This window comes from Eptatretus burgeri, chromosome 9, assembly GCF_056783735.1.
Source record: "Eptatretus burgeri isolate ZD-2024b chromosome 9, Ebu_testis_v1, whole genome shotgun sequence".
Taxonomy (NCBI): Eukaryota; Metazoa; Chordata; class Myxini; order Myxiniformes; family Myxinidae; genus Eptatretus; species Eptatretus burgeri.
In genome coordinates this window covers 26,865,214-26,880,350 of record NC_140969.1, presented here as the reverse complement: position 1 = coordinate 26,880,350, position 15,137 = coordinate 26,865,214, and the positions used below count along the sequence as shown (strand labels likewise).

General features: G+C 44.9%; 1 protein-coding gene across 5 annotated transcripts in view; it reads right to left on the bottom strand.

Annotated features, from left to right (window-relative positions):
• The window catches only part of FSIP1 (fibrous sheath interacting protein 1), a 70,707-nt gene that overhangs the window by 30,741 nt on the left and 24,829 nt on the right, over positions 1–15,137 (bottom strand). For all 5 annotated transcript variants that reach the window (XM_085894468.1, XM_085894470.1, XM_085894467.1 and 2 more), the window contains 4 exons: positions 7,239–7,439; positions 6,706–6,848; positions 5,347–5,454; positions 3,352–3,489 (listed from right to left, as the gene is read on the bottom strand). In XM_085894468.1, the coding sequence (XP_085750594.1) occupies positions 3,352–3,489; positions 5,347–5,454; positions 6,706–6,848; positions 7,239–7,439 (590 nt within the window). The remainder of the gene's footprint in view (positions 1–3,351; positions 3,490–5,346; positions 5,455–6,705; positions 6,849–7,238; positions 7,440–15,137) is intronic.

Sequence of the window (15,137 nt, the reverse complement as noted above, 5' to 3'; positions counted from 1 at the left end):
GGTGAAGATCTGGATCCGGATCCCAATACTAGAATTTCTTAAGTGATTCTTCACGATTGCGAGATACAGCCAAAAACGATACACATATAGCAGTATATCTCAAAACGTTGTGGACAGGTTAAAGCAAAACTTGGTGGATGAGTTGAGTAGGTGACAAGAACAAGCCGATTAGATTTTGGTAAAGGTCCGGATGCAGATCCGGCCTATCAGTGGGATCCAAAACAAACTACTCAGCCTGGTGGAAATATGCACTCTCCCGAGTGCCGTTCTTGTTTACAAACGTTTAGATATTTAAAATCGGTGAATCAAGTTTGCAAGCCTCAATGATCTCCAAGCATGATGCATTTGATGCTGTGCGGTCATACCAGTATTAAATGTCTGAAGCCTTGGAGCAGCTTCCTGAGAGTAACGCCGAGATGCAGGACACATGGTCAGATGTAGCTATTTTGTTGAATAACACGATGGCCTACATTCTCACCATATACTGTACCTATTATTTTGGAAGCTGGTGCTAACTGAGATTAATGGCATGCAAAACATTCTCCAAACAACTGGGCTCAAGCTAGATGCGTCTGTTGCCAAGTTAGGGCCCTTGCTTTATTTTTCCAAAATGAACAGGATAACATCGAAGAGGAGGTGAAAATCAAGGCCACCATTTTTGGCGGACAAATGGGAATCCAACAACAGCAATATTGCCATGAACATCCAGCATCTCAACAACATTCCATGTATCCATGTGAAACTTTTCCTGGTGATCATGCATCAAATGTGATGCAAATGTCGACCAAAGAACATGTCATTTTAAACAAAAATAAAGAAGGCTTATTAAATTGTATGGGTACCCTTTTTGTGGTTGCCCTGTATCTTGTCATTTACCCTGTCGGTTGAGCATGAACAGAGGAACGCAAAGGATGGGAAGACTGAAGAGTGAACAGACTTGAAGTGAGCAGACTTAAAATTGGTTTGCCTGTTTTAGGACTGTACGTAATATTCCACAGTTAACCACACCCATATCGGTGTGATTGGCCTTTGGCCAATTGTATCACCATGGGCCTGCCTCCACCAGGCTGATTGACAGGTGTTGTCCCATCCACCTCTCTTTGCCCTTCATTGCCCAACGCGTAGGTATGCAATTATGCATACTTTGTGGAATCCTTCAAAGTTATGAAAATTTTGAGTAGTCGTGGACCTTCCCACTGTAAAATGCAGATTTTTTTTTTTTTTGCATACAATGTCGACGCTCGAATGAGAGCTAACACACAATACACAGCAAGGGGGGTCAGAAGACAAGAGGGGTGGGGGAGGGAAGGACAAAACAGTGGGGAAATCTGTGAAAGGGAGAGGGATGGGGCAGGGAACACAGGGTATACAAGATGGACATTGCAGAGACCTTCAGGAAGGAAGGCACAGAATTTGAAGGAAGTGGGTTTGGGGTATATTAGTGGGGGTAGAAAAGATCATGGTTTTGGATGGGGGAAGATAAGAGGTGGTGGTGAACAGCTGTTTTGAAGTCCTGGATGGAAGAATGGGATTGAAGAGAATGTGGGAGTTTAATCCAAAGGCAGGAAAAAAGAGGAATGAAAGAGTGAAGGTGAGCAGTGATTCGTGATTTTCGTTGTTTTACCAGATGGGGGTTGCTGGCGGACCTTGAGCGACCTGCGGAAATATGGTGGGGACAAATCGCAGAGAAAGCAGGGGAGGGCGAGACCGGAGAGGAGATGGTCGAAGACAGAAAGACCACCGACCTGCCTGCGGTGAGTGAGAGGCCCAAAGACTCAGCATCATCGCAGGAGATACCAATGATCCAAAACGACTTGGTTTCCACAGCGTAAAGCCGAGAAAGCTGAGAGGCAGGAGCACCAGGCGAGATGGGAGAGCATTACTCCATCAGGCTGCGGACGAAAGCTTTGTATGTGGTCAGGAGCTCAGGTGGGCCAAGGAAGGACTTTATACGATGGAGGATTCCCAGTCGGCAACTGGCTTTGGAGGCCAGATTTGTATTTAATCCAAATTCATCTGGTTCTACCAAGTCATGGCCGATTTCTGGTGACATTCATGATCAGATTTCTCCAAACATCCATATCCTGCACTGCTTCCTGAAACTATGGCAGAGACAGCTTGTTTTCAGCTCTTATCCCATCCATCCAGCACGCACAAGGTCTGCCTTGTCCTCTTCCCTCAACCATACCCAGCATGATTCATTTCTTCCGACTTTCGTGTTCTGCATATATGATGTGTCCAAAGTATGACAGTTTCTGTTTTCGTATCAGTCCTTCTTGTGTGCATGTTGGTGTAATTTCTTCAATCCCTGATTTGTTTGTTCTTCTTGCAGTCCATGGACTTAACACTTGTCACCAACAACACATTTCAAAACTGTCAATCTTCCTCCTTTCTCACTGTCCATGACTCATCCATACATTCCATACACTCACATCCATACATTGCAACTGGGAATTCCAGATCATCACCAGCCTCCTCTTGGTTTGTTTTGTCACATCTTTGTCTTTCCAGATCTTTGTCAATCCTGACATTGCTGTTCTCCCCAATGCTAACTGTCTATTAATTCCTCCTTTACATTCTCCACTCACTTCAATGTTAGAACCCAGGAATATGAAACTTACCACACTATTCCCACATGATCGTCTCCAAATCTGAACACGTCGATCTACTCAGTTTAAAATAATTTAGTCTTTTTTTTTGTTTAAATAAAGACCAACTTTCTCACTTTCCTTCTTCACTGTCTGCAGCAGTTTCATCAAGTCGTCTTTACTTTCTACCAACAGAGTGATATCATCAGCACACCTTAGTTTATTGATACATGTTCCTCCAATTCTAACTCCAGACTCAACTGCATGCCATCCAAGTTTGATCTTAGAATGTAAGTGGGGGAAGTGGTTTGTCATTGCCTTTTTCTGGGCTTAATCCCAGTTCTGAGCTTAAACCTATTTTGAGTTTGACTGTCTAAACAGAAGAAGTCGTGCAAGAAAAAAATATAAGAATAAAGAATTACAATCTTCAGTATCTGTTTTGGGTCTGTCAGTTTTGTAACTCGGCAATGCTGTCCAAGAGCTTCATGAGCATTGTTGAATGTCAAATACTCCACAGACTGGTTGGTACTTTGTAAGTTTATAAGTTTGTATCTTAGTAGATCGTTTTGAGGATTTGTGTTGCATTAAACATATTGAGTGTCCATGCTATCCCTACAGAGAATGTCTTATGGACTTCCTGATATCTCCATTCGAACATTAAATCCAGCAAGCAACAAAGACCTTACGAAATACCAAAATACCCAAGCGACACAAACTGTGAAAGAAGAGAAGGAGAGTAGTAACAAAGAGTTTGATTGCAAACCTCTCGAGCAGTCGATTCAATTTTGTGGTGAAGCATTTCAGATTGAAATGCCTGCAGGTAGTTGTCGATGTCAGCCAGCCGCTGCTGCTCCCAAATCTCCAGAGTAAACCCCACACCAGGAGTTGGTGATGGTAAGGACTGCAGAAAGTCAAAAAGGGTTTTTTAAAAAACATTTGTACATTAACGGTGAGAAATCAAATACAATACAGCTTTACCCTTAAAATTATAAACAGTTATTTTACCTAATAGTGTTTCCTCACATTTTACACTTCTTCTATATACTTTGATAAGCCTCATCATTCATGATGGTTTTTACTTTTCCAACCTTGTAGCGATTCCCTTTAAAAATATTTGTTTAAATACACTTCGAGGTCAAAAATTTTTTTTAATGCTCCTCTTGAAGGCAATCGAGTCCAGGGCTCTCCACATTGCTGATATCTATCGACAGGAGGCCAGGCCTCATGATCTAATTATCTCTCACCACCTGCAGGTTGATGGACTCTCAGTTTTCTCTCACTTAATTTCTGGTCTGTCTCCTCTGGCCCTCTCATCCATCCATTCCACCCCAGCCCACCTAGGTCACACACTTTCTTACAGACTTCTACACCTGGTCACCCTCCCCAATTCTCCACCTGGTCACCCTCCCCAATTCTACACCTGGTCGCCCTCCGCAATTCTACACCTGGTCGCCCTCCGCAATTCTACACCTGGTCGCCCTCTGCAATTCTACACTTAATACTCTGCTCCATTCATTAATCCTTTTATGTTCTCATATGTGAAACTGAGTGCCTGTATCTGCTGTGTCTTGCCCCTTTAGGAGTGCTGTACATTGTCGCCTCATACTTTCTCCCGTACCCACCTGCTCTGTTCTATTCCTGCCGAATCCCCCCACCCCCTTTCCTTTCTGTCACTCATCCACTCACGTGAGTAGTACAATACAGTTGAGGCAATGTCTTTGTATCCACCGTCCCCTTTAAGACCCCGTGCTTCGTCATCATCCCAAGAAATGCCAAGAATGTTGAGAGCTTTATATTCTCCAGAATGTAGATCAAGAGAGAGATGTGATGCTGAGGTGCTAGCCCATGGGCAAGAGCAGCACTCCACTGAGCTACCAGCAATGGCTTTTTAGGATGCGAGTAGTTCTGATGAAAATTGTGTCAAATTTAACAGGATGTGGGAAATATTTAATAATAACTTTTGAAACAACGAATGGCACAAAGAGTTGTGTGGGAAGTAACTCTTGTCAATCACCTCTTTTTTCAGTTACAAAGTAAAAGTAAAAGTTTTACTTGGCAAAGTAAAACTTTACAAAAGTTTTACTTGGCAAAGTAAAAGGTGATTTTGTCAGTTATTGTACAAGAAGTAAACATGCTATGGGCTCTGTCAGTGTGTTGGCTGACATGGATTACAAAGTTAGGGAGTTGTGAAGACTCTAATGTAAAGTTGTAAAGTCGGCGACGGAAACTACAAAGACAGGATGCTTGTTTGATGTGGAATTTAATAACGATTCAAACAGTTTATTTCTATGATTTTCCTAAAATAGAGTTGATTTAAAATATTTCAATAAAATAAGAGGGCAATCTGCCAAGGAAATACTGCTACCAAAAACGTCAATATTTGAGACCTTTCCCTCTGTACCCCTGCCTCCCTTAAACCCAAACTACCAGTGAATCCAGGATGAAATACATATACTGTGTTGATTTGTTCTTCATCATGTGTAGAATCAATCTCACAACATCCCGACCATATATTAAACACCAAAATCAGATTGTTCCTGAAATTAAATGAAAATGGCACATTGCCATCACATTTCACAGCTCAGCAAAATACCCCAACAATAATGGATTCAACATCAACTGTGTCTGAACTTAACACCGCAATTGAATCAGTATTGATACACAATATGAAAAGGATAAATGAGGGCTGAAATCAAGAAAATAACTTTTCTCCAAGCGTGCTAATTTGTAGAAAGTCAATGTTGCATCACTTCCTGACCTTTACATTATTAACAGATGCTTTGCCTTCCATGTCATCAATGCCTTCCAGCAGTTCATTGAGTCTTCTCTTCTCATCATCTGTCAACGTGACGGGGTTTCTTGCAGCCTAATCATGTGGAAAGAGCAAAACATTCAATGGCACTGCATTTACAAGACTGGTATTTCATCAAAATACAAATGTGTCGACCATGTTCATATGTTATGATACATAGGAGATCAATATAGTTGGCTGAATAGAGGAAATTATATTTTATTTCTTGAGTATTTTTATTACTCCAACATGGACATCATGACCATAAAAATAATAAATATATCATCTATTATATAAAGCTCATTCTAACTACTCACTGCCTGACTCACTGACTGACTGATATTAAAGTTCGGTACCTTCCGGGAGACGTAGAAAGCTGAAATTTTGCGTGCTGGCGGTCATCGAAGCCGACACACCGGGAAAAATTACAGAACCATCAGAAAGCATCCATAAATGACAATATAAATAAATGAAAAAAATGAATGCAGGTGAGCGACCTGAGACAATGTGGAAGCATGGTAATTCTGCGTGCTGATGGACATCAAAACCAATACAACGGGAATATTAAAAGAACCATGAAAAAGCATTCATAACTTCAAATATAAATAAATGAAAAAAATTAATGAAAAAAACAAATGCAGGAAAACGACCCGGGACGATGGGGAACCATGGTTCGTCATTGCTTACAATGTGGAAGCACATCCCGCTCGTAATAAATGCACTCGACTAGCTCTTGCTTTAATAAATAATGGTGTTCCATTTGAAACTCTCCAATCCTCTGGTACCTGTGACGGCTCCAATGAGGTGTTAAAAGGGGAACGCAAATTCAATTTTTTTTCTTTTCTGAAAACCATTAATCACAGTCTAATTTGAAGGAGAAAAAATTGTTAATTTTTTGGCCAATCACAAAGTGCCGAAAAAGCCCTAAAGTGTTGATTTTTGGTTTTCGCCTGTGACATCACACCCAGAACCCAACTTCATCCAAATAGTGAATTACATAGAGAAACAGTGTATTTTGAGCTCGGATTCTGATATTGATTCCACCGTCATAAGCAACTCTGAAGGTTCTCAGTAAGTTGAAACTAAACAAGGAGATTTTGAAGAAACTATTGGAGACAAAATTAGTGATGGAAACACTTTCAGGGGAATTATGGAGCAGAATAATTTTGAGCTTTATCAGACGAAGATGACGACAATGAAAGTGTTGGTGAAGATGAAAACACCGGTCGCATATTCACTACAGATTGGTGGGTTTGTTTTTCTGTTCAAATCAAAACTCATTTGCTGACCCCGGGCATGATCAACATGAATGTTATTCAAACAAACCTCAATGTTCTTAATGATGAAGTTGGTCTTTCCGAGCAGTCGCTTCTTCACGCGCAGCTCTTCTCCTTGTCTTTTTCCATGAAAATCGTCACCAATGCATGAAGTGTCTATTTTTTCAGTCATGGGTGAACTTAAAGTTGATCCTACAGTGTATAATAAAGAAATGCATCAGATGACAGGTAGGTTTCCACAAAATATGACAATTACTGATGTCCACAATATTATTTTTTTATTCACCGGTACATGAAGGAGGCTCGCAGAAAAGCGAGAGCAGAATGGAAGGGACCAAAACGGAAAGGGGGAAACATGAACAGCAGAGTAGACGTGAGAATAAGAGTGATATCAAGGGGAGTGGGAGGACACATGGGGGTGAACAACGAGCTGCACACAAACTGAAAGAAACAGCAGAAAGAAGAAAGGGAAAGCAGGGATGAAACAGAAAGGAACAAACCAACTGAGAACTAACAAATGAAAAGAGGTGAGGGAGAGTGGAGAAAAAAAATCACAAGAATGGGGGAAAAGGGTTATTCTACCTCTGTATTCTACCCCATCCTTTTTGGTCTTACTCCCTCTGCTCTCTCTTGGCTCTGTCCCTCCCAGGTTTCTGCAGGACACACACTGTCTGCCAGTAACCCTCTTCTTGTTAAACTCTTCTCCTTGTCTTTTTCCATGAAAATCGTCACCAATGCATGAAGTGTCTATTTTTTCAGTCATGGGTGAACTTAAAGTTGATCCTACAGTGTATAATAAAGAAATGCATCAGAAGACAGGTAGGTTTCCACAAAATATGACAATTACTGATGTCCACAATATTATTTTTCTATTCACCGGTACATGAAGGAGGCTCGCAGAAAAGCGAGAGCAGAATGGAAGGGACCAAAACGGAAAGGGGGAAACATGAACAGCAGAGTAGACGTGAGAATAAGAGTGATATCAAGGGGAGTGGGAGGACACATGGGGGTGAACAACGAGCTGCACACAAACTGAAAGAAACAGCAGGAAGAAGAAAGGGAAAGCAGGGATGAAACAGGAAAGGAACAAACCAACTGAGAACTAACAAATGAAAAGAGGTGAGGGAGAGTGGAGAAAAAACAATCACAAGAACGGGGGAAAAGGGTTATTCTACCCCATCACAAGAACGGGGGAAAAGGGTTATTCTACCTCTGTATTCTACCCCATCCTTTTTGGTCTTACTCCCTCTGCTCTCTCTCTCTCTCTTGGCTCTGTCCCTCCCAGGTTTCTGCAGGACACACACTGTCTGCCAGTAACCCTCTTCTTGTTAAACTCCCAAAATCCAGGCTCACTCTTCACCTCCTCATTTGTTCCTCTTTTCTCTTGCCTGTGGAGCCAGCTTTCCCAGTCTGTTCAGTCCCATTCTTCCTTTCTCGGGCTTAAACACAGCCATTCACCACTAGAGTAAGTCATCCCCCATCCATATTCATGATCTTCATGGGTGTCAGCCCAAAGGGTAGAGCAGTACTCCATCAAGCTGTGAATCAAGGCCTTCTAGGTTGTCAAAAGTTCAAATTAGCCAAGGAAAGACCTATCATGATGAAGGGTGCCCAGTAAGTGTCGAGCTTTGGAGGCCATCTTGGAAATATGGTCTTTTCAAGAAAGATCGTGATTTAACCTCTTCAAGTGGTTTGTTTCGGAAGTAAATGGGAGAGTTTGCCAAATGGTCCTTTCGGACAGACAGGGTGAGCATGTGGGATTTGTTCGGACTGAAAGACATATTACAAGTGTTGGACTAGCCACTGATTCCATTGAGGTATGTTGCGGCAGAGAGGGGAAGAGGCTGCTGCCTGCTTGTCTGAAGGATAAGAAAGGATATGGCAGGGGATGGAATCATCAGCAAAGATATAGACAGGATTTTACAGGAAATCAGAAAGATCACCGATTAAGATGAGGAACAAGACTGGGCCAAAGACACTGCCTTGGGGCCCTCCAGCCTTGACAGGGAGAGGAGATGAGAGGATCCTGTTAAGAGCAAGTGCTGAATACAGGAGTGGAGGAAGTCAGTGATCCATGAGAGGAGGAGGCCTTGGATGCTATCATCGGAGAGTTTGGTGAGCAAGGCGGGATGACACACTGTATTGAAAGCTCGATATATGTCTCGAGAGACAGTGGCATCAGATGCTTTGATTGAGAGACAGTGGCATCAGAGAGACAGCTCTGATCTCATACTGACATTGAGGGCTTTCATCCATGGTTAGGAGAGTAGAAGTAGCATGTCCATGGTAGAATGACTGGGTCTGAAACCAAACTGATGATCTGAGATCAGGTCATTGGAAAAAAGGAAGGATTTGATGTCAACTGCAATTATAAATTCCATGATGTTGCTGATAATTGAAAGCAAGTTAATAAGATGGCAGTTAAGAGGGTCCGTTTTGCACCGTGTTTGTGTATTGCAGTGATGTTGGCCAACTTCCATCCATCCATTGGGACCATACTCTGTGCAGAGCATTGGTGCTGCCTGAGCAATCTCCTTGACTATTGGGCACTATCCTGGACAGGTCGCCACTCCGACACAGGATACCAGCAAGTTGGCACTCATTTTGCCAACCTCGGAAGGATGGCAGGCAGAGTCAACCCCACCTGGTATTAATTCAACAGCCAAGGTGGATATGAACTCAAGATCCTAGGATCCCAAGCCCACCACCCTAACCATGAAGCCAACACCAGGCAAACCGAAACTGACCCAGAGAGAATTTAACACAATATTATAAATTTTTAGTGAAATTAAAATTTCCAAAATATGATAAAAAGTGTTTCAGATTTTGGTTTTGCATCAGAAGTGCATCAGCCATTTGTTCCTCTTTTTCCCCACCTGTGGAACCGACTTCCACATTCTCTTCAATCTCATTTTTCCTTCCTTTTTCAAGAAATTGTTCCTTCCTTCAACTTTTCAAAACAGCTGTGTGTTACCATCTCAGATCATCCCCCATCCAAAACCATGATCCCTTCTACCCCTGTTCAACCCACTCCTACCCTCTCCCCAACCCCCAAGCCTACCTCCTTCCATATTCCAGTTTTACCTTCCTGAGAGTTTACTTCTGTATCCATCATGTCCACCCCTTGCATCCTCCCTTACCCCCCCCCATTCCTCCCCACACCAATTGTTTGTACTACTATCCCTCTATTTTGTCCTTCAACCCTGCTGTTGGTGTTTCCCCCTCTCTGTACTGTTGATTTTGTTCTGTTGCATCCTGATCCATTCAATGTACTAACTCTTCCACAAGCCTTGACCTTGTATACTCAGTAAACGGGTCCCTTAGCGGACCGTGGTCGCCAATATTTCGATGGCATGGGGTAGGGTTAATTGCCTAATTTTAATATACCTAAATACCCACGTTGTCCAACTACCGGGGAAAACCACCCCCTCGGCTGACCTCGGGCGGAACGGACCGTTTTCCGATCCCGATCCGGGTGTTAACCGAGCGGGGATTACCAAGATCCGTCGGTCCAAATGAACAATTTACCGGCCCAAACGGCCTCACTAATTCTCAAGTCCGAACCATGCTAGGCCAATGAAAGAAAACACGAACATCGAACTGGAACATTCAACAGGGGTTTATCACAAATAATAATTGGGAAGGGAGACAGAGCAGAGTTATCACGAATAAAGAAATGTAATGTACAATGAACAAGGCACTTAACGATTCTACTTACAGATGGGGCCCACGGACACACACACACACACAAACCCAAAATAAACTGGACCCCATGGGTCTTTCATTGGTAGAGCCGGGCCGGGGTACCTGTCCCACCTCGTGCGGTCACACCGACCCGAACCACCATGGTGGGATTCGAACCCACGACCTTGGCGTTGTCAGCACCAAGACTGCAGACCACTCAACCATGACCACAAACCGCGCCGCAATCGCCACCAAGACCGCAGACCGCTCAACCAAGACCACAAACCGCACCGCAATCGCCACCAAGACTCCTGTCTGTCGTCCTCTCATCTCTTTTTTTCTCTCTTTAGCTGGGAGGGGTTTCTTTCCTCGCCACTCGCCTCCTGATTGGACGAGGGGTTGTCGGACGACTCGTGGTCAGCCTCCCGATTGGCTGGGGCGCGTGTGTGGTGCTCGCCCTTCACTCATTGGCTGGAGGAAACGGTCCATGCCCTTCCTTGGAGCGGAGCCTCGATCTGAAGCGACGGAGGCTCCGCCCACACCCTCAGCCAAAAACACGTGGGCAATGGTGACTGGGTCGAGTGAGGGACGGTGGCGTTGTTGTTGTTGTTGTTGTTGTTGTTGTTGTTGTTGTTGTAGTTGTTGTTGTAAAAACCTAACTAAAAAATAACTCATAGTGCACACACGAAATTCCCATTAGACAGAAGGAGGGATTCTAACTATAAACAGATACTTATCGAAATAACTAAGCTTAGTGACTGCTGTCTGTCTGTGTGCAAAAGCTGCCAGATCCGTAACAGTATTACTGTTATATGAATAAAATGGAAATACTTGAAAAAAAAATATTGAATATAGCAAGTGTGTTCTGAATCTAATCGATATGAGGAACGGGATTGAATGAGACTCACAATTATAATAAGTGAAGAAGATGGAGGAGGAGTTTTTGTTTTTTACGGAAATTGAAATTTTAATGTAAATTGAAACTGGCCCATCTATCCTCACCTCGCCTTACTGTTTGCAGCATAACTCAACTACATCATTCTGTTTGTAGGCTGCGCTGCTGATTGTGCTGCGCTGTTGATTTTCCATATTTCTTTATTAGTGGTACCCCGAGGGGCGCATGCACGCAGGCATTCAGGGACGCAGGGATGGATGCATGCACACGGAGACTGAACTCCTTTTATGTATCAGATGTACAGACTATAAAGTCTTAACTAAAGCCCTATCAATTTATTTTAAATCCTCCATGAGTGTTTTGGTTAGACAACATCAATCCTTTTGTATTCCTGGACAATGGTTTTATTTGGAGGGTTTTGGCTTTGACCCCATTTTTACTCCTCTTATACTGTAACATTTGCAGTGTCCTTAAAATTAATTAAGTACCGTATTTCCCTTTTGCTGTACACCGGGGAGTAAAGCAGCTCTTCGCATTGTGTAGACTCTTGTACTCTCTCGCTCTCGAACCTCTTCTGTTTCAGTTGCACAGTCACATTTCTATCCTTTAATATTGCGTCACTCAAAATTTCTGTCTATGCAGATGATATCTGCGTTTTTGTGAATAATAATGCTGATGTAACCACAATGATCCAGATGTTGGAAACATATTGTCAGGCTTGTTCAGGCCAAGTAAATTGGAATAAATGTAAAGTCCTTTGGGAAGGGCCTGAAAGCCTACCCACACATTGCCTTACCAGGGGGGATGAGTTGGCACCAAAATGGTGTCAAACACCTTGGAGTTTTCCTGGGGGATCACACATTCAAATTGCAGAATTGGGCAGGATTGCTGGATAAGGTAATGAAAAAGTTAGGCCGCCGGAAAGGACTTCTTTTTCAGCTCTTCTATCATGGAAGAACCTTAGTCATCAACAGTTCAATTGCCTCAATGCTATGGCATAACATTGTGTGTCTGCAACCTCCTGAAAACCCCCTCCTTGCCATGATCCAGAATAATATTGTTGCGAATTCGCGCCCGCCGGCGTACGAACGGCCACGTAACTCGAATCGCGGCACGTCGCCCACCGGATGGACAATTCTGGCGTGACCCTCTCGGACTAACGCCGGGAGCTAGTCACGGGTGGGCCTTTCGGCCTCACCACGATCGTGCCAATCGGCCCCCCGCGTGGGATAGGGTTGTTCGCCAAACTCGACCTACCTAAGTACCCACGCGGAGGGTAGACCGGGCGATCGCACCTCGCCGCAGGTCGACTCCGGACACGGGCCACTTAAGCGACCCGTTCCGTACTATCGGGATAACCGAGCGGTGTTATCGTCGGCCTCGACGATTCTGATTAATTATCGGGCGTATTAAGCCCACTACCAACCCTTTACGTGAAGCAAGATGGAGATTCAATTAAAGAAAAGACGAAGCGAAACGGGAAAACAGTTCAACATAATGCACATTTATTCCACGGCAAACGGAGAGCACACATATACAATTACAACAATTATGCACCTAAAGCAATTGCAACAAAAGAAACACAACAATGCAGATCTACAACCGACTACGCGTGCACACGGCAACACTTACACAGTTTTACTTTACAGACGGAGCCAACAACACATTTACTCAAAAGCAAAAGAAAAGGACCACCCTCAAAGACAAGGGGGCAGATGGGGCCTGTGGGCCAATATTTGCGCGGGACCTGAAAGAGCGGTCAGGTCCGCAAGACCGGGTGGATCCTACCCGTGTCTTTGTGATGAGCCGCCAATGTGGTGGCGCGGCGGCACCCCGACTCCGCGCTCCTTCACGGGTTTCGTTGGCACTGCTTGGAGTGGGGTGGGAACGGGGCCCCCCTTTTCGCACTATCTCAGCGTGGGGGGAAAAAAGGGGGGAATTGTTGATGCTCTGGGGAAAGAGGATAGCTGGCTTGCTTGGGTCCCGCGACGAGCGATTCCACTGCGAGCTCGTCGCCGACCGCCGTCTTCCTTGCCTCGTACCCGAGCTATTCGGTCTCTTCCTCAATTCTCCTCAGCCGACTGCAGCAAACCACCTGTACGCCCTCGCCTCCCGACTCACTCCCCGCTCCTCCAAGGCTGACTCTGCGCTCAAACCGACTCGACCGCACTCCAGGCTCCAGGCTTCCTCTCTCTGCAGCTCCCCGACAGACTGCTCAAATTCGCCCTGCACTCAGCGCTTTATAGGCCGGCAGGAGAACCCATATGCAAATTTCTGGATCAGAACGAGCTCGGGGGTGGAGCCACACTCGCCCATTGGACGGAGGAAAAGGGGCGTGAGTCTCCCCTGATCCTAAAATTTGCACATCTCGATTCTACACCGACGCGCCTGGAGGCAGGGCCAAACCGCCCTGCGCTTGCTGATTGGACGGATCAGAAGTGGGCGTGTAGCATTCCTGATCCGAATTCTCCTCGGAAAGGCCACATTTTGCACTCGCGGCTCGGCGCGCGTCCCGTACGAGGCCAGGACAGCCTGACGCTCGGTGCTCACAAGTGGTGCGGGAATGGCGGTAGGAGGAGAGATGAAGGTGGTGGAGGGTTTATGGTGGTGGTTTATGGCCATGGCGACGTTTGGAATGGCAGTGATGCGATGTTTGCGGGAGCGAGTTGTGAAGGTAAAGATCGTGGCTGTTGGCGTTGTTGTTGTTGTGAAGCGGCGTTGTGGTTGGTGGTTGTTGTGTGATGGCGGTTGAGACGTGGTTGGTTCAAAATAAAGATAGAATGGAAAAACGGCTATCTCAAAGGGTCGCAGCCCGAATGAATCACATTTATTCCCTCTAAACAACGGGTTTGGGGCTGACTACACATGTACTTACAGAGATATCTCACCTACGGGACCTGAATGGTGGTTTGCAAATTTCCTTAACCGCAACAATATAATGTTTGTGGGGTAGATGGAGGAATTTCATAGGAAAGTTAGGATTGAATAGAGTTGCTTGGTCCATGGACGTGTAGGAGACATCTCAATGTAATTAAGTTGGGAGACTGTGAGCTTCAGTGTTACTTGTTACCACATGGAGGGGAGGTGCAATGTTAATTAGATAGGGAATAAGGATAATTCCCCCAGTATGTAATCGCCCCTCTGTGACTTTTCCCTATGTTTTTGTATTGCCAACCAGCAATGATAGAATTACGTTTTCGTAACGGCAATGGCCATTGCAGCCGAGCTGCATGATCAGCTCGGGAGAAGCCCCGTCTCCAAGGGGGACGGCGGGCCAAGTCATGCCCCCGAGATTAATTATTGATAGGCGTGATGTCAGGAGCACGTAGGAGGCGAGTAGTCGAGGGAGGAGGAGGACGTTACTCAGAGGACATGGAGGATCTCACTTTTGCTCACGGCACGATGAAGGCTGCATGATTCCCGTGCTCTTGCTGTGTGAATTTGCAGCATGTTGGGCAAGATGCTAACCATTGACGGTTCAGCTGAGCCATGAAGAGTGTGAGTTTCTGAGGAGTGAAGAAGAGTGTACCTCGTGGCCTGATCACGGGGACTCGGAAATTGTCTCGTCGTGTGGGCCATCGTTGTGAACAGACCATGTGCGGGAGAGGACGGTAGGTATATTCACTCTTGAGAATAAGCTACACCATGGTTCGTGAGCCCTGACGTTGAGTGCCGTCTCCGAATTGCCTCCTGTGCGTCTTTCCGCCCAGAGAGCGACGGCGCCATTTTGAGTGCATTTTCCCGCGCAGTGACAAAGCGGTTTTGGTGACCTTCAAGCTTGAGAATCCCATTCCTGGGTACACAGCGAAGTGCTGGGATAAAGGAGGGATTTTTCTTTTATTGTTCTGTTCCCTTGTCTGTACTTAAATCTGTGTGGAGGCGCCTCAATTAGATTTAGATTT